At 67.6% G+C, this 17,223-nt stretch overlaps 1 protein-coding gene across 4 annotated transcripts; it reads right to left on the reverse strand.

The window, feature by feature from the left end:
* Window positions 1-1,800: 1,800 nt before the first annotated feature.
* On the reverse strand, window positions 1,801-12,844 carry PIP4K2C (phosphatidylinositol-5-phosphate 4-kinase type 2 gamma). 4 transcript variants are annotated; one of them, XM_075133952.1, is made up of 13 exons: window positions 12,651-12,842; window positions 12,392-12,489; window positions 12,201-12,297; window positions 11,956-12,096; window positions 11,721-11,867; window positions 11,575-11,613; window positions 11,136-11,249; window positions 10,741-10,996; window positions 10,550-10,653; window positions 7,810-7,877; window positions 6,585-7,251; window positions 4,125-4,342; window positions 1,801-2,288 (listed from the first exon to the last, which is right to left on the reverse strand). In XM_075133952.1, exons 1-13 carry the CDS (start codon window positions 12,798-12,800, stop codon window positions 2,213-2,215), a joined length of 2,175 nt encoding a protein of 724 aa, XP_074990053.1. In that variant the 5' UTR covers window positions 12,801-12,842; the 3' UTR covers window positions 1,801-2,212. The 4 variants fall into 4 exon arrangements, with proteins under 4 accessions (XP_074990053.1, XP_074990052.1, XP_074990051.1 ...); XM_075133949.1 differs by lacking the exons at window positions 1,801-2,288; window positions 4,125-4,342; window positions 6,585-7,251; window positions 7,810-7,877 and adding an exon at window positions 9,471-9,795 and having other exon boundaries at window positions 12,651-12,844; XM_075133951.1 differs by lacking the exons at window positions 10,741-10,996; window positions 11,136-11,249; window positions 11,575-11,613; ... (3 more) ...; window positions 12,392-12,489; window positions 12,651-12,842 and having other exon boundaries at window positions 6,585-7,270; window positions 10,550-10,629.
* Window positions 12,845-17,223: the final 4,379 nt, after the last annotated feature.

Consider the following 17,223-nt stretch of genomic DNA (forward strand, 5'->3'; position numbering starts at 1 on the left):
CCAGCGTCCCATCCTGGTCTCCCATCCTGATGGTCCCACCCCAGTGTCCCAGTCCAGCGTCCCACCCTGGTCTCCCATCCTGATGGTCCCACCCCAGTGTCCCAGTCCAGCGTCCCATCCTGGTCTCCCATCCTGATGGTCCCACCCCAGTGTCCCAGTCCAGCGTCCCACCCTGGTGTCCCATCCTGATGGTCCCACCCCAGTGTCCCAGTCCAGCGTCCCATCCTGGTGTCCCCAGCCTGATGGTCCCACCCCAGTGTCCCAGTCCAGCGTCCCACCCTGGTGTCCCCAGCCTGATGGTCCCACCCCAGTGTCCCAGTCCAGCGTCCCACCCTGGTGTCCCCAGCCTGATGGTCCCACCCCAGTGTCCCAGTCCAGCGTCCCACCCTGGTGTCCCATCCTGATGGTCCCACCCAGTGTCCCAGTCCAGCATCCCACCCTGGTGTCCCATCCTGATGGTCCCACCCCAGTGTCCCAGTCCAGCGTCCCACCCTGGTGTCCCATCCTGATGGTCCCACCCCAGTGTCCCAGTCCAGCGTCCCATCCTGGTCTCCCATCCTGATGGTCCCACCCCAGTGTCCCAGTCCAGCGTCCCACCCTGGTGTCCCATCCTGATGGTCCCACCCCAGTGTCCCAGTCCAGCGTCCCATCCTGGTCTCCCATCCTGATGGTCCCACCCCAGTGTCCCAGTCCAGCGTCCCATCCTGGTCTCCCATCCTGATGGTCCCACCCCAGTGTCCCAGTCCAGCGTCCCACCCTGGTCTCCCATCCTGATGGTCCCACCCCAGTGTCCCAGTCCAGCGTCCCATCCTGGTGTCCCATCCTGATGGTCCCACCCCAGTGTCCCAGTCCAGCGTCCCATCCTGGTCTCCCATCCTGATGGTCCCACCCCAGTGTCCCAGTCCAGCGTCCCATCCTGGTCTCCCATCCTGATGGTCCCACCCCAGTGTCCCAGTCCAGCGTCCCACCCTGGTCTCCCATCCTGATGGTCCCACCCCAGTGTCCCAGTCCAGCGTCCCATCCTGGTGTCCCATCCTGATGGTCCCACCCCAGTGTCCCAGTCCAGCGTCCCATCCTGGTGTCCCCAGCCTGATGGTCCCACCCCAGTGTCCCAGTCCAGCGTCCCACCCTGGTCTCCCATCCTGATGGTCCCACCCCAGTGTCCCAGTCCAGGTCCCATCCTGGTGTCCCATCCTGATGGTCCCACCCCAGTGTCCCAGTCCAGCGTCCCATCCTGGTGTCCCCAGCCTGATGGTCCCACCCCAGTGTCCCAGTCCAGCGTCCCACCCTGGTCTCCCATCCTGATGGTCCCACCCCAGTGTCCCAGTCCAGCGTCCCACCCTGGTGTCCCAGCCTGATGGTCCCACCCCAGTGTCCCAGTCCAGGTCCCATCCTGGTGTCCCATCCTGATGGTCCCACCCCAGTGTCCCAGTCCAGCGTCCCACCCTGGTGTCCCCAGCCTGATGGTCCCACCCCAGTGTCCCAGTCCAGGTCCCACCCTGGTGTCCCCAGCCTGATGGTCCCACCCCAGTGTCCCAGTCCAGCGTCCCATCCTGGTGTCCCCAGCCTGATGTCACACCCAAATGTCCCATCCCAGCATCCCCACCCTGGTGGCCCAGCCCAGTGTCCCCAGCCCAGTGTCCCCATCCCCATCCCCCAACCTGGGGTCCCCATCCCAGTGCCCCACACCAGTACGGCCCAGCCCGCTCCCACCACACCAGGGCCCCCCAAGACCCCCCTGGTGCCCCCCCGCACTGCCCCCAGGGGTGGGGGGGCCCCCCCAGCCCCCCCAAACGCCCCTTGCAGCATTGCATATTTTTATTGGATCAAAGTTACAGAGCTGGGGGGTGCGGGGGGGGGGGGGGTAAAAATAAAAAATAAATTAACCCGCTGCCCCCACCCCCCCCGCGGGGCACCGACCCCACTGCCAGGGGTTGGGGGGGGCAGAGGGCACAGGACCCCCCCCCCCCAGCCTGTCCGTCTGTCCTGGGGGGGGGGCTGCGGGGGGGTATGTACAGAGTGACGCCGTCCGTCCGTCCGTGCCAGGGTGTGTGGGGGCTGCGTGGCACCATGCCCCCCCCGCCCCGGTGGGCCCTGGCACGCTCCTTGTACCCCCGGCACGGGCAGCAGCCGCCTGCCAGTGGGGGGCTGGGGGGGGTCCCGCTGCCCGGGGGGGTCCTGCTGCCCGGGGGCACCCCCGCCCCCCCCGGGCTCAGTCCTCGGTGATGCCCTTGGCCCGCAGCTCCTCCTGCACCCGGGCGAGGTACGTGGGGTCGGGGTACCCGAACCTGGGAGGGGGGGGCAGGTCAGCGTGGGCACCCCCCCACGGTTGGGTGCTCCCCCCTGGCAGCTTCCCCCACCGTGCCCCCCAGCTGTGCCAGGGGTGATGCCCCCCCTGCACCCGCACAGCTTGTCCCCAGGGTGCCCCCCCACCCCACAGCCGTGCCGGGGCGATGCCCCCCCGCCCAGTCCCCCACAGCTTGTCCCCAAGGTGCCCCCCACCCCACAGCCGTGCCAGGGGAGATGCCCTCCCCACCCCCTCATAACCTGTCCCTGGGGTGCCAGGGGAGATTCCCCCTCCCCGCTAGATTGTCCCTGGGGTGCCCCCCCACCCCACAGCCATACCAGGGGTGATGCCCCCCCCAGCCTGTCCCCAGGGATGTCCCCTTTACCCCAGGGGTGCCAGGGGAGATGCCCCCCCTGCACCCGCACAGCTTGTCCCCAGGGTGCCCCCCCACCCCACAGGGGTGATGCCCCCCCTGCACCCCCACAGCTTGTCCCCAGGGTGCCCCCCACCCCACAGGGGTGATGCCCCCCTGCCCAGTCCCCCACAGCTTGTCCCCAGGGTGCCCCCCACCCCACAGGGGCAATGCCCCCCCTGCACCCCCACAGCTTGTCCCCAGGGTGCCCCCCACCCCACAGGGGTGATGCCCCCCCTGCACCCCCACAGCTTGTCCCCAGGGTGCCCCCCCACCCCACAGGGGTGATGCCCCCCCTGCACCCGCACAGCTTGTCCCCAGGGTGCCCCCCCACCCCACAGGGGTGATGCCCCCCCTGCACCCCCACAGCTTGTCCCCAGCGTGCCCCCCCACCCCACAGGGGAGATGCCCCCCCTGCACCCCCACAGCTTGTCCCCAGGGTGCCACCCCACCCCACAGCCGTGCCGGGGCGATGCCCCCCCACCCAGTCCCCCACAGCTTGTCCCCAGGGTGCCCCCCACCCCACACGGGTGATGCCCCCCCTGCCCAGTCCCCATAGCTTGTCCCCCGGGTGCCCCCCCACCCCCCAGCCGTGCCGGGGCGATGCCCCCCTGCCCAGTCCCCCACAGCTTGTCCCCAGGGTGCCCCCCACCCCACAGGGGTGATGCCCCCCCTGCCCAGTCCCCCACAGCTTGTCCCCAGGGTGCCCCCCCACCCCACAGGGGTGATGCCCCCCCTGCACCCCCACAGCTTGTCCCCAGGGTGCCCCCCACCTCACAGGGGAGATGCCCCCCCTGCACCCCCACAGCTTGTCCCCAGGGTGCCCCCCACCCCACAGGGGTGATGCCCCCCCTGCCCAGTCCCCCACAGCTTGTCCCCAGGGTGCCCCCCCACCCCACAGGGGTGATGCCCCCCCTGCACCCCCACAGCTTGTCCCCAGGGTGCCCCCCACCTCACAGGGGAGATGCCCCCCCTGCACCCCCACAGCTTGTCCCCAGGGTGCCCCCCCACCCCACAGCTGTGCCGGGGCGATGCCCCCCCTGCCCAGTCCCCCACAGCTTGTCCCCAGGGTGCCCCCCACCCCACAGCCGTGCTGGGGCAATGACCCCCTGCCCAGTCCCCCACAGCTTGCCCCCAGGGTGCCCCCCACCCCACACGGGTGATGCCCCCCTGCCCAGTCCCCCACAGCTTGCCCCCAGGGTGCCCCCCATCCCACAGGGGTGATGCCCCCCCTGCACCCCCACAGCTTGTCCCCAGGGTGCCCCCCCACCCCACAAGGGTGATGCCCCCCCTGCACCCCCACAGCTTGTCCCCAGGGTGCCACCCCACCCCCCAGGGGAGATGCCCCCCCTGCACCCCCACAGCTTGTCCCCAGGGTGCCCCCCACCCCACAGGGGTGCCGAGGCGATGCCCCCCCCCACGTACAGCTGGGGCCCGCCGGTGCAGTTGGTCTTGTGGTGGATGTCGTTCCAGGTGATGACGTTGGCGCGGCCGGTGGTCATGGAGGTGCCGACGGTGAAGGTCAGGCGCTGGTCGAAGGCCTTGCGGAACAGCCCCAGCACCTTGTTGCCCTCGGGGCAGTCGGGCAGGTAGGCCACCCGCGTGGTGCCGGGGTACCGCACCCCCGGGTTGGGGTGCTCCACCTGCGGGGGGTGGAGGGGGGGGGGTGTCAGGGGTGGGGGGCATGGGATGGTGCCCAAGGGGGATGAGTTGGGTGCTTAGAGTTGGGTCAGGGACACCCAGCAGGGTTTTTGGGGTGCTCAGGGGCACCCGGCAGGGTTTAGGGGGCATCCAGGGGTGCCAGTGACACCCAGCAGGGTTTTGGGGGTACCCAAGGGGGATGGGGGGGGACACCCCGGCAGAGCTGGGGGATGGAGGTTGGGTGGGGGGCAATGGGGTGGGGGTGGGTGAGGGGGGCAGGAGCACTGGGCTGGGTTGGGGGCACCCAGCAGGGTCTGGGGGTGCCCAGGGGTGCCAGTGACACCCAGCAGGGTTTTGGGGGTACCCAAGGGGGATGGGGGGGGACACCCCAGCAGAGCTGGGGGATGGAGGTTGGGTGGGGGGCAATGGGGTGGGGGTGGGTGAGGGGGGCAGGAGCGCTGGGCTGGGTTGGGGGCACCCAGCAGGGTCTGGGGGTGCCCAAGGAGGGTAGGGGCACTCAGCAGGGTTTTGGGGGTACCCAGGGGTGCCAGTAACACCCAGCAGGGTTTTGGGGTGCTCAGGGGCACTCAGCAGAGTTTTGGGGGTACCCAGGGGTGCCAGTGACACCCAGCAGGGTTTTGGGGGTACCCAAGGGGGATGGGGGGGGACACCCCGGCAGAGCTGGGGGATGGAGGTTGGGTGGGGGGCAATGGGGTGGGGGTGGGTGAGGGGGGCAGGAGCACTGGGCTGGGTTGGGAGCACCCAGCAGGGTCTGGGGGTGCCCAGGGGTGCCAGTGACACCCAGCAGGGTTTTCGGGGTACCCAAGGGGGATGGGGGGGGACACCCCGGCAGAGCTGGGGGATGGAGGTTGGGTGGGGGGCAATGGGGTGGGTGTGGGTGAGGGGGGCAGGAGCACTGGGCTGGGTTGGGGGCACCCAGCAGGGTCTGGGGGTGCCCAAGGAGGGTAGGGGCACTCAGTAGAGTTTTGGGGGTACCCAGGGGTGGCAGTGACACCCAGCAGGGTTTGGGGATGCCCAGGGGGCACAGAGTTGGGTCAGGGACACCCAGCAGGGTTTTGGGGGTACCCGGGAGTGCTAGTGAAACCCAGCAGGGTTTGGGGGGCTACCCAGGGGCACCCAGCAAGGTTTGGGGGGGTACCCAGGGGTGTCAGTGACACCCAGCAGGGTTTGGGGGTACCCAAGGGGGGTCAGGGGGGGATGGGGAGGGTGACACCCTGGTAGAGTCGGGGGATGGAGGTTGGGTGGGTTGGGGGTAATGGGGTGGGGGTGGCTGAGGAGGGCAGGGGCACAGGGCTGGGGCAAGGGCACCCAGCAGGGTTTGGGGGGTACCCAGGGGTGCCAGAGGCACCCAGCAGGGTTTGGGGGCACCCAACAGGGCCAGGGCCACAGAGCTGGGTTGGAGCACCCAGCAGGGTTCAGGGGTATCCAGGGGTGCCAGTGACACCTGGCAGGGTTTGGGGGTACCAAGGGAGCCAAGGGCACAGAGCTGGGTAAGGGGCACCCATCAGGTTTTGGGGGCACCCAGGGGTGCCAGGGGCACAGCACTGGGTTGGAACACCTCGCAGGATTGGGGGATGCCCAAGGGGGGGCAGGGGCACCCATCAGGTTTTGGGGGCACCCAGGGGTGCCAGGGGCACAGCACTGGGTTGGAACACCTCGCAGGATTTGGGGATGCCCAAGGGGGGCCAGGGGCACCCATCAGGTTTTGGGGGCACCCAGGGGTGCCAGGGGCACAGCACTGGGTTGCAACACCTCGCAGGATTGGGGGATGCCCAAGGGGGGGCAGGGGCACCCATCAGGTTTTGGGGGCACCCAGGGGTGCCAGGGGCACAGCACTGGGTTGGAACACCTCGCAGGATTGGGGGATGCCCAAGGGGGGGCAGGGGCACCCATCAGGTTTTGGGGGCACCCAGGGGTGCCAGGGGCACAGCACTGGGTTGGAACACCTCGCAGGATTTGGGGATGCCCAAGGGGGGGCAGGGGCACCCATCAGGTTTTGGGGTCACCCAAGGGTGCCAGGGGCACAGCACTGGGTTGGAACACCTCGCAGGATTGGGGGATGCCCAAGGGGGCGCAGGGACACCCATCAGGTTTTGGGGGCACCCAATCTGGCTGAGAAGCACCCCGATGACTGGGGACACCTGGGTGCCAGCAGCACCCAGCCCCTCCGAGACTGCCCAGGCTGGCGGGGAGGTTGGGTGGGAGGTGCCGGTGCCATCTTACCCCTTGGACGCCGGGCGGGAAGACGTACTGGATGATGATGGTGCCGAACTTCTCGTAGCCAGGGAGGAGGAGGCCGGCGTCCCTGGTGACCAGCATGCGCCCGTTGAGGGGTTGGTTGCCCACCAGTTGCCCGTAGAAGCGCCCGCACATGGGGCAGGCCGTCTTCACCTGCAGCGCCCGCGTGATGCAGTCCTCGCAGAAGGAATGCCGGCATTTCTCCAACGTCTTCATCTTCTGGATCTCCCCCAGGCAGATGGGACACTGCCGGTCCGGTTCCTCCTCTCGGGAACAACCGGCTACCGCTGACCCCCCACCGCGGCCCCCCGCCGGCCCCCGGCCCCCCAAACTAGCCCCACCGGGCTCCAGGACGGTGACGCAGCCCACCAACTCGCCGTGACGTTGAGTTTTCTTCTTCAATTCCTTCTCCGTCTCCTTCAATAACGCTTTGAGGGCTTTCCGGGCTGGGCAGAGCCCCCCAGGGGGGCCGGGGGGGGGCACACAGAGCTGCAGGACGTAGATGTCGGAGGTCTCGCCGTCCACCATGATGCTGACCTTGGTCTCCTCCTTCAGGCGGGCCAGCTTGGCCGGGCTCTCCTTGGTCAAGAAGTCCCACACCCGCTTGGACACCGTCACCTTGTTCTTAGCGGCCCCCCCGCAGGCCGCCATCCTGGAGAGGACGAACGACACTGCGGGGGGGGGGGACAGACCCCCCCAGGCGTCAGAGCCTCATGGATGGCACCCAAGGGTGGCCCCGCTGTGGCCAGGGTGTCTCCCCGCCCGCCCCTGGTGGGACATAGCGGGGGGACGTTTGCCTGCCCAAGGTGGCACCTCAAGAATTAAATCTGCCTGCCCCCCCCCCTCAAAAACCAAGCAACCCACGGGGGTGTCACAGCCCCATCACCGCTGGGGGGGTGGGAGGGAGGTTTGGGGCACCCCCTTACCCAGCCCCCGCCCTTGGCGGGACCTGGGGGGGGACATTTGCCCACCCAAGGTGGCACCTCGAGGATTAACTCCCCCCCCCCAAAGTCTGTGTGACACCTATGGGGGTGTCACAGCCCCGAGCCCCCTGGGGGGGGTGGGAGCGAGGTTCAGAGCACCCCCTTACCCCACTGCCCCCCCCCCCCAGAACAGCACTTCCCATCCCAGGGGAGAAGGCAGGAGCAGGGGCTGCCCGCACTGCCCAAGGGGGGGGTCCCCACGCCCGGGGAGGGGGGGTGGCACCCACCTGGCGAGCCCATGGGGGACAGCACGAGCCGGAGACGCCAGCGGATCAGCGGAGCCACGAGCCACAGGCTGGGGGGACATGGGGGGGTCAGAGGGTGGCCCCCGGCCCTCCCTTCCCCCCCTGCCGGCACAACTTGGGCCCCCCTCCCAAGGATCCTAACCGGGAGACCCTACAATAACAACAGCAGCGTAATCCACCCCCGCCCCCCACCATGTCCCCAGGAGACCCTACAATAACAAACAGGCCCAGTGTCCCCCCCGGAGCAGTTGGGGGGGTGTTTACAAGCTCCTCGGTGCCCCCTCACTTCCCAGACCCCCCTTGCCCCCCCCAAACCCCATCAGCACCCCAGGACTGGGGGGGGGGGGTTGTTTACCCATCCCTCTACGTGTGTGGGGGTCCCCACTGCTGGGGAGGGGGTACAGAGCAGCTGCTGCCCCCCCCGGGATGGGGTCACCCCCCCCCCCCGAGCTTCCCGGGGGGCTCCATGCAGGGGACAGGGATCGCGGGGGCGGGGGGAGGAGTAGGACGGGGGGAGAGGGGAGATCCCGGGGGGGCGGGATCGGGCCCTGGGCACGGAGGGGGCAGGAAGGGGGCCCGGGGGGGCTGGACAGGCCCGTGGGGGGATCTGGGGGGGCAGGATGGGGGCCGGGGGGGGGGCAGGGCAGGACAGGCCCGGGAGAGGGTCCGGATGAGGCCCGGGGGGCTCCGGATGGGGGCAGCGGGGCCCGGGGCGGGGGGCACCGCCGTGGCCCGTTACCGGGGGCCAGGATGGGGCCCGGAGGCGCTCGGGGAAGGCCGGACCGGGCCGAGAGGGCCGGTGCCGCGGGCAGGCCCGGGGGAGGCCGGGCCCGGCGGCGCCGGTAGCGGGGCAGGAAAGGTCCCCGCGCTCCCCCCCCGCCCCCCCCGGACCCACCATCGCCGGGCGGCCGCAGCATGGCGGGGGCGGCGCGGCCGGAGCGGGGCGGCGGCGGCGGCGGCGGCGGCGGCGGCGGGGGGGGGGCCCTGCCCGGAGCCGCCGCGCGTCACGTGACCGCGCGGGGCGGGACCGCCATGGCAACGGGGTGGGGGCCATGGCAACGGCGCGCGGCGCGGGAGGGAGGGGGCAAAGAGTACCGAGCCCGTCGCCATGGGAACGGCGCGTGATGGCGGGGCGGGGCCAGGGGAACGGGGCGGAGCCAGGAGTCCCCGAAACGGGGCATGGGACGCGGGGGGGCCCCGGGAACGGGGAGGAGCCGGAGGGGTTCGGGGCGGGGGGGTCCCGGGGGTGTTGTCCCGGTAACGGGGCAGAGCCGGGTCCCGTTCAATAATTTATTTCTCAGTACACAGTGGGGGGTGGGGGGGAGCCCCCCCGCACCGGGGGGGCCCTGCTGGTAACGGGGGGGCAGGCCCCCGGAACCCTCTCGTATGGGGGCGGGGGGTCACCCCCAGGGCCCTGCCCCCCCCCCGGGGGGTCATAGAGGGCCGGGGTCCCCCCCCCATGGGAACTGGGGTCACCCCTGGGGGCTGCAGTTGGGGGGGGGCTCTGGTGCCCCCCCCGGTCCCACAAGGAGGGGGCAAGAAATAGCCCCCCCGCCTGGCTCAGAAGGGGGGGCCAGGGGCTATACCCCAACCCCTGGGCCCTCCCCAGAACAGGGTGTGCTGCCCCCCCCCCCCGGGGGGGGCCCCTCTCACCCTGGGGCAAGTAGTGTTTGATTCCCCCCCCCCACCATGGGGGGGGGCAGAAGGGTCCCAGGTTCCCCCCGTGCCCCCCCTCAAATAAAGTTAAGGCACTTGAGTAGTAAAGCCCCCGCCTGCTGCTGGGGTGGGGGGAGCTGCCGTGGGGGGGCCCACACCAGGGGGGGTTACTGGGGGGCCCGGGGGGGGGGCAGCACACCCTGGGGGTCTCTTGGTGCAGGGGGGCCCCCCCTAAGCGAAGATGTTGGTGATGAAGTCAAGGAAGCGCTTGGCGTACTGCTCCGGGTGCACCGTGGAGATCTCCGCTCCTGCCTGGGGGGGGGCACGCGGTCAGACCCCCCCCCCCCCGGACCCCCCCCTGCACCGCCACCGTCCCCCCCAAGCACCACCGAGCCCCCCCAGCACCAACCCCCCTCCCCACCCATGACAGGCACCACCAACCCTCCCCATGACACCCCCTCCCACCAAGCACCACCAGCCCCCCCGCATCCCCAAGACACCCCCCAACCCTCCCCGCCTCAAGCACCCCCCCAACAAGACAGCCCCCCCCAGTGTCCCCCCCCATCCCCTCCCTCTTCTACCCCAAGCACCCCCCCAACAAGACAGCCCCCCCCAGTGTCCCCCCCCATCCCCTCCCTCTTCTACCCCAAGCACCCCCCCAACAAGACAGCCCCCCCCCAGTGTCCCCCCCATCCCCTCCCTCTTCCACCCCAAGCACCCCCCCAACAAGACAGCCCCCCCCCAGTGTCCCCCCCATCCCCTCCCTCTTCTACCCCAAGCACCCCCCCAACAAGACAGCCCCCCCCGTGTCCCCCCCCATCCCCTCCCTCTTCTACCCCAAGCACCCCCCCAACAAGACAGCCCCCCCCAGTGTCCCCCCCATCCCCTCCCTCTTCCACCCCAAGCACCCCCCAACAAGACAGCCCCCCCCAGTGTCCCCCCCATCCCCTCCCTCTTCCACCCCAACAAGGCTCTAACAATCTCACCCCCCCCCCCAAAAAAATAAGAAGGGGGTCCCTGCCAGCCCCCCCCCCCCCCCCAATTTGGGGGCGTCCCCCTCCCTCACCCCGTGCTTGACGGTCTTGGCCGCGTGCGCCGCCTTCTTGCGGGCGTCGTACTGGGTGAGGACGTCGATCAGCCCCATGAAGTACACCTCCCGCCGGGGGGCCGCTGCGGGGGGACACGTCAGCCCGGGGGGTGCCCCCCACCCCAAAAACTCACCCACACGCCCCCCCCAAAACCCCCCACCCCGCTCACCCTCGGTGCCGCGGAGGGCGTAGACGTCGACGTAGGGGTCGAAGTCGCCGGGGCCGAGGGGGCGGTGGGAGTTGAGGTAGCTGCCGATACCCTCGGGGGAGGTCCCGTAGGAGCCCCCCCCCACTGTGGCCCCCCCCTCGTCCCCCCCTCCGCCTTCTTCTTCCTCCACCTCCTCCTCCTCCTCCTGCTCTGCCCGCCCCACCTCGTGGATCCCCAGCAGCAGGCTGTAGTCCATGATCTTCAGCTGCACCAAGAACTGAGGGGGGGGGCAACCAAGAGGTCACTTGGGAGGGGGGCACTCACACCATGGGGGGGGGGGGGGCAGTCTGATGGCCCAGGGGGGTGCAGCCCCTCCCCATGGCTCCCAGGGGGGTGCAGCCCCCCAACTCACCCACCTCCACATCCCTCTTGAGCTTCTCCATGAAGTCCTTCTGGTCCTCCTCGCCCACGTAGACCTTCTCGTTCTTGTTCAAGAAGTCCATGTCCTTCAGGGTGGGCAGGTCCTTGCCCTGCGGGGGGGGGGGGGGGGGGTGTACATACGTGGGGCAGCTCCCCCAAAAAATGTCAGGTGGCAGGGGGCAGGCAGCCAGGGGGTCCCTGGGGATAAAGGGGACTCCCCCAAGCAGGGGACGTGCCCATGGCGGTCAAAAGGTTTGGATTTCCTGCGCCAGCCCCATCGTTAGGGTAACGAGCCATCGTTGGGGGCGGGGGGAGGTAATGAGGTATCATTATGGGGGGGCAGATAATGAGCTGTCGTTATTGGGGGGTGGTAATGAGGCCCAGAACCCCCACTCAAGACTGGGGGGGGGTCACAGCATCACCCCAGCCTGGTACCTTCTCCTTGTCACTGGCCTCTCGGGACACGAGGGAGCCCTGGACGGGAGGAAGCAGAGATGACGTGAGGTGATGGAGGGGGGGTCCGGCCACCCCCTGGGGGGTGGTTCCTGGGGTTGGGGTGTGGGGTGGGGGCACCCCGTTACCTTCAAATCATATTTCCTGTGGACGGGGAGGCGATGGCTGAACATGTTCCTCATGACCAGCAGGTAGGTCTCCTCGCTGTCCACGCTCACCCGGTACATCCCCAGGAAGCGGGGCAGCAGCGTGCTGCCGTGGCACTGCACCACGTACTGGGGGGGGGACACACACACACACGCACAGAGTGACACGCCAGGACACGCAGTGACCCCCCCACGTAGCCCCCCCCGCTCACCGTACCTGGTGATAGTGGGACAGGAGACCGTGGACGTCGGCCACGTCCTCGCTCGACAGCTCCTTCACCACCAGCGTCCGGTCGGAGGAGAGCAGGAACCGCCGGTCGCTGCCCTCCCAGTGCGGGGGGCTCCGCGTCAGCGACACCTTTTTTTTTTTTTTTAGGGGGGGATGACGCAAGGAGAGTGAGCTGGGGGGGGGGTCCCCAAAGTGGAACACCCCCCCTCCCCCCCGGGGTGTCACCCCACCACCTGGTAGTCCTGGTCATCGATGCCGAAGCGCTCGCGGAGGTTACGGAAGACCTGGGGACAGTACTCCTTGAACTTGAAGTGGCTGGGCAGGTTCTCCCTGGGGATTTGGGAGGGAAAGATGAGATATCGGGGCTCCCCCCGGGGGTGGGACCCCCCACTCGTGTCAGTGTCCCCCCCCCCGCCCCACTCACCGGTTGAAGAGGTGGTTGTTGACCTTGATTTTGGAGCTGGCTTTGAAGTCGTCGGGCAGCAGCATGACGGGCAGCGGGACCTGGCTCAGCTCGCTGATCTGGGGGGGGGGTGTCGGGTTGGGCCCCCCCCGAACCAGCCCCACCCCCCCCAGGGTCACCCACCCGGTACAGCGGCGACAACCGGGGCCCGTTACAACCCCCACCCCGCCCGCTTGGGGGTCCCCCCCCGGGAGGGCCGGCGCCCGGTTCTCGGCCTCACCTGGTGGTTGACCCCCCAGGCCAGCACGGCCAGCAGCGGGTCGGCGGCCCGCGGCACCTTCACCCGCTGCGGCACGAACCGCTTCTGCTTCTTCTTGGTCTTGGTACGCGGCGCCGCGGGCCCAGTCGCTGCCGACGCCGACGCCGCCATCGCCGCCACTTCCGCCCGCCCCGCCGCGGCGCCGGAAGCCGGAAGCCGCCCGCCGGAAGCCGGCTGGGGCCAGCCCCCGCGCATGCGCCCTGCGCCCGCAGCGGCCCCCGCCCCTCCGCGCCCGCCAGGTCCGGCCCCGCGCTCGCTATAGGGGCCGTGTGATGGCTATAGGGGACGTTGTGCTTCCTATAGGGGGCGTGTGATGGCTATAGGGGACGTTGTGCTCCCTATAGGGGCCGTGTGATGGCTATAGGGGACGTTGTGCTCCCTATAGGGGGCGTGTGATGGCTATAGGGGACGTTGTGCTTCCTATAGGGGGCGTGTGATGGCTATAGGGGACGTTGTGCTCCCTGTATGGGACGTGTGATGGATATAGGGGACGTGTGTGCTCCCTATAGGGGGCGTGTGATGGCTATAGGGGACGTTGTGCTTCCTATAGGGGGCGTGTGATGGCTATAGGGGACGTTGTGCTTCCTATAGGGGACGTGTGATGGCTATAGGGGACGTGTGTGCTCCCTATAGGGGGCGTGTGATGGCTATAGGGGACGTTGTGCTTCCTATAGGGGGCGTGTGATGGCTATAGGGGACGTTGTGCTCCCTATATGGGACGTGTGATGGCTATAGGGGACGTGTGTGCTCCCTATAGGGGGCGTGTGATGGCTATAGGGGACGTTGTGCTCCCTATAGGGGCCGTGTGATGGCTATAGGGGACGTTGTGCTCCCTATAGGGGGCGTGTGATGGCTATAGGGGACGTTGTGCTCCCTATAGGGGACGTGTGATGGATATAGGGGACGTGTGTGCTCCCTATAGGGGGCGTGTGATGGCTATAGGGGACGTTGTGCTTCCTATAGGGGGCGTGTGATGGCTATAGGGGACGTTGTGCTCCCTATATGGGACGTGTGATGGCTATAGGGGACGTGTGTGCTCCCTATAGGGGGCGTGTGATGGCTATAGGGGACGTTGTGCTCCCTATAGGGGCCGTGTGATGGCTATAGGGGACGTTGTGCTCCCTATATGGGACGTGTGATGGATATAGGGGACGTGTGTGCTCCCTATAGGGGGCGTGTGATGGCTATAGGGGACGTTGTGCTCCCTATAGGGGGCGTGTGATGCCTATAGGGGACATTGTGCTCCCTATATGGGACGTGTGATGGCTATAGGGGACGTGTGTGCTCCCTATAGGGGGCGTGTGATGGCTATAGGGGACGTTGTGCTCCCTATAGGGGGCGTGTGATGGCTATAGGGGATAGGTGTGCTCCCTGTAGGGGACGTGTGATGGCTATAGGGGATATGTGTGCTCCCTATAGGGGGCGTGTGATGGCTATAGGGGATGTGTGATGGCTATAGGGGACGTGTGATGGCTATAGGGGACACGTGTGCTCCCTATAGGGGGCGTGTAATGGCTATAGGGGATGTGTTATCGCTATAGGGGACGTGTGATGGCTATAGGGGATATGTGTGCTCCCCATAGCGGATGTGTGATAGCTATAGGGGATGTGTGTGCTCCCTATAGGGGGCGTGTGATGGCTATAGGGGACGTTGTGCTCCCTATAGGGGGCGTGTGATCGCTATAGGGATGTGTGTGCTCCCTATAGGGGGCGTGTGATGGCTATAGGGGACGTTGTGCTCCCTATATGGGACGTGTGATGGCTATAGGGACGTGTGTGCTCCCTATAGGGGGCGTGTGATGGCTATAGGGGACGTTGTGCTCCCTATAGGGGCGTGTGATCGCTATAGGGGATGTGTGTGCTCCCTATAGGGGGCGTGTGATGGCTATAGGGGACGTTGTGCTCCCTATATGGGACGTGTGATGGCTATAGGGGACGTGTGTGCTCCCTATAGGGGGCGTGTGATGGCTATAGGGGATGTGTGTGCTCCGTACGGGGGACGTGTGATGGCTATAGGGGATAGGTTTGCTCCCTGTAGGGACGTGTGATGGCTATAGGGGATAGGTGTGCTCCCTATAGGGGGCGTGTGATGGCTATAGGGGATGTGTGATGGCTATAGGGGGCGTGTGATGGCTATAGGGGACGTGTGTGCCCCCTATAGGGGCGTGTGATGGCTATAGGGGACGTTGTGCTCCCTATAGGGGGCGTGTGATCGCTATAGGGGACGTTGTGCTCCCTATAGGGGGTGTGTGATGGCTATAGGGGACGTTGTGCTCCCTATAAGGGCGTGTGATCGCTATAGGGGATGTGTGTGGCTCCCTATAGGGGGCGTGTGATGGCTATAGGGGACGTTGTGCTCCCTATATGGGACGTGTGATGGCTATAGGGGACGTGTGTGCTCCCTATAGGGGGCGTGTGATGGCTATAGGGGACGTTGTGCTCCCTATAGGGGGCGTGTGATCGCTATAGGGGATGTGTGTGCTCCCTATAGGGGCGTGTGATGGCTATAGGGGACGTTGTGCTCCCTATATGGGACGTGTGATGGCTATAGGGACGTGTGTGCTCCTATAGGGGGCGTGTGATGGCTATAGGGGACGTTGTGCTCCCTATAGGGGCGTGTGATCGCTATAGGGGATGTGTGTGCTCCCTACGGGGGATGTGTGATGGCTATAGGGGATAGGTGTGCTCCCTGTAGGGGACGTGTGATGGCTATAGGGGATATGTGTGCTCCTGTAGGGGGCGTGTGATGGCTATAGGGTATGTGTGATGGCTATAGGGGACGTGTGATGGCTATAGGGGACACGTGTGCTCCCTATAGGGAGCGTGTAATGGCTATAGGGGATGTGTTATCGCTATAGGGGACGTGTGATGGCTATAGGGATATGTGTGCTCCCCATAGCGGATGTGTGATAGCTATAGGGGATGTTTGTGCTCCCTATAGGGGGCGTGTGATCGCTATAGCAGACGTGTGATGGTTATAGGGGAAGTGTGTGCTCCCTATAGGGGGCATGTGATGGCTATGGGGGATGTATGTGCTCCGTACAGGGGCTATAGGGGATGTGTTATCGCTATAGGGGACGTGTGTGCTCCCTATAGGGGATGTGTGATGGCGATAGGGGATGTGTTGTGCTCCCTAGAGGGGACGTGTGATGGCTATAGGGGACATGTGATGGCTATAGGGGATGTGTGATCGCTATAGGGGACGTGTGTGCTCCCTATAGGGGATGTGTGTGCTCCCTATAGGGGATCCATGATCGCTATAGGGGGTGTGTTTGTGCTTCCTGTAGGGGACGTGTGTGAGCCCTATAGGGGATGTGCGATTGCTATAGGGGACGAGTGTGCTCCTTATAGGGGATGTATGTTCCCTATAGGGGATGTGTGCTCCCTAGGGGAGATATGTGCTCCCTATAGGGGACATGTCATCCTATGGGGGACGTGTGTTTGCTGTAAGGAATGTGCGTTTGCTATAGAGGACGAGTGTTCTCCCTATAGGGGATACGTGCTCTCTATAAGGGACGTGGGTGATCAATTTAGGGGACGTGGTTTGCTATAGGAGACGGGGGTGATCCCTATAGGGGATGTGTGCTCCCTATGGGGGGCGCGTGCCTGCTCTAGGGTGATGCGTGCTCCCTGTACGGGATGTGGGCTCGCTATAGGGGTGCCGTGTGTTCCCTATAGGGGTGCCGTGTGTTCCCTATAGGGTGCTGTGCCTCTCTATAGGAGCACCCTGTGCTCCCTGTAGGGGATGGCTGCTCCCTATAGGGTAACGTGTTCCCTATAGGGGTGCCGTGTGTTCCCTATAGGGGTGCCGTGTGCCTCCTATGGGGTGCTGTGAGCTTCCTACGGGAGTGCCGTGTTCTCCGTAGTGGGGTGCTCTGTGCTCGCTATAGGGGCGCCCTGTGCTGGGCAGCTCCCGCTCTAACTGGGGAGACTGAGGCTGCAGCGGCGGTGCCCCGCCCCCCCCCCCCCCAGGCCCCCCCAATCCCCCGGCCCCCCCTACCCCCCTCCGCCCCCCGGACCCCCCAATCCCCCCGGCCCCCCCTACCCCCTCCGCGCCCCCCCCCGACCCCCCCAATCCCCCGGCCCCACCTACCCCCTCCGCCCCCTCCGGCCCCCCCAATCCCCCCGGCCGGCCCCCCCTACCCCCTCCGCCCCCCCCGGCCCCCCCAATCCCCCCGGCCCCCCCTACCCCCTCCGCCCCCCCCGGCCCCCCCAATCCCCCCGGCCCCCCTACCCCCCTCCGCCCCCTCCGGCCCCCCCAATCCCCCCAGTCCCCCCTACCCCCTCTGCCCCCCCCCCAGCCCCCCCAATCCCCCCGGCCCCCCCTACCCCCTCCGCCCCCCCGGCCCCCCCAATCCCCCCGGCCCCCCCTACCCCCTCCGCCCCCCCCGGCCCCCCCAATCCCCCCGGCCCCCCCTACCCCCTCCGCCCACCCGGACCCCCCAATGCCCCCGGCCCCCCTACCCCCTCCGCCCCCCCGACCCCCCAATCCCCCCGGCCCCTCCTACTCCCTCCGCCCCCCCCGACCCCCCCA

This window comes from Calonectris borealis, chromosome 30, assembly GCF_964195595.1.
Source record: "Calonectris borealis chromosome 30, bCalBor7.hap1.2, whole genome shotgun sequence".
Taxonomy (NCBI): domain Eukaryota; kingdom Metazoa; phylum Chordata; class Aves; order Procellariiformes; family Procellariidae; genus Calonectris; species Calonectris borealis.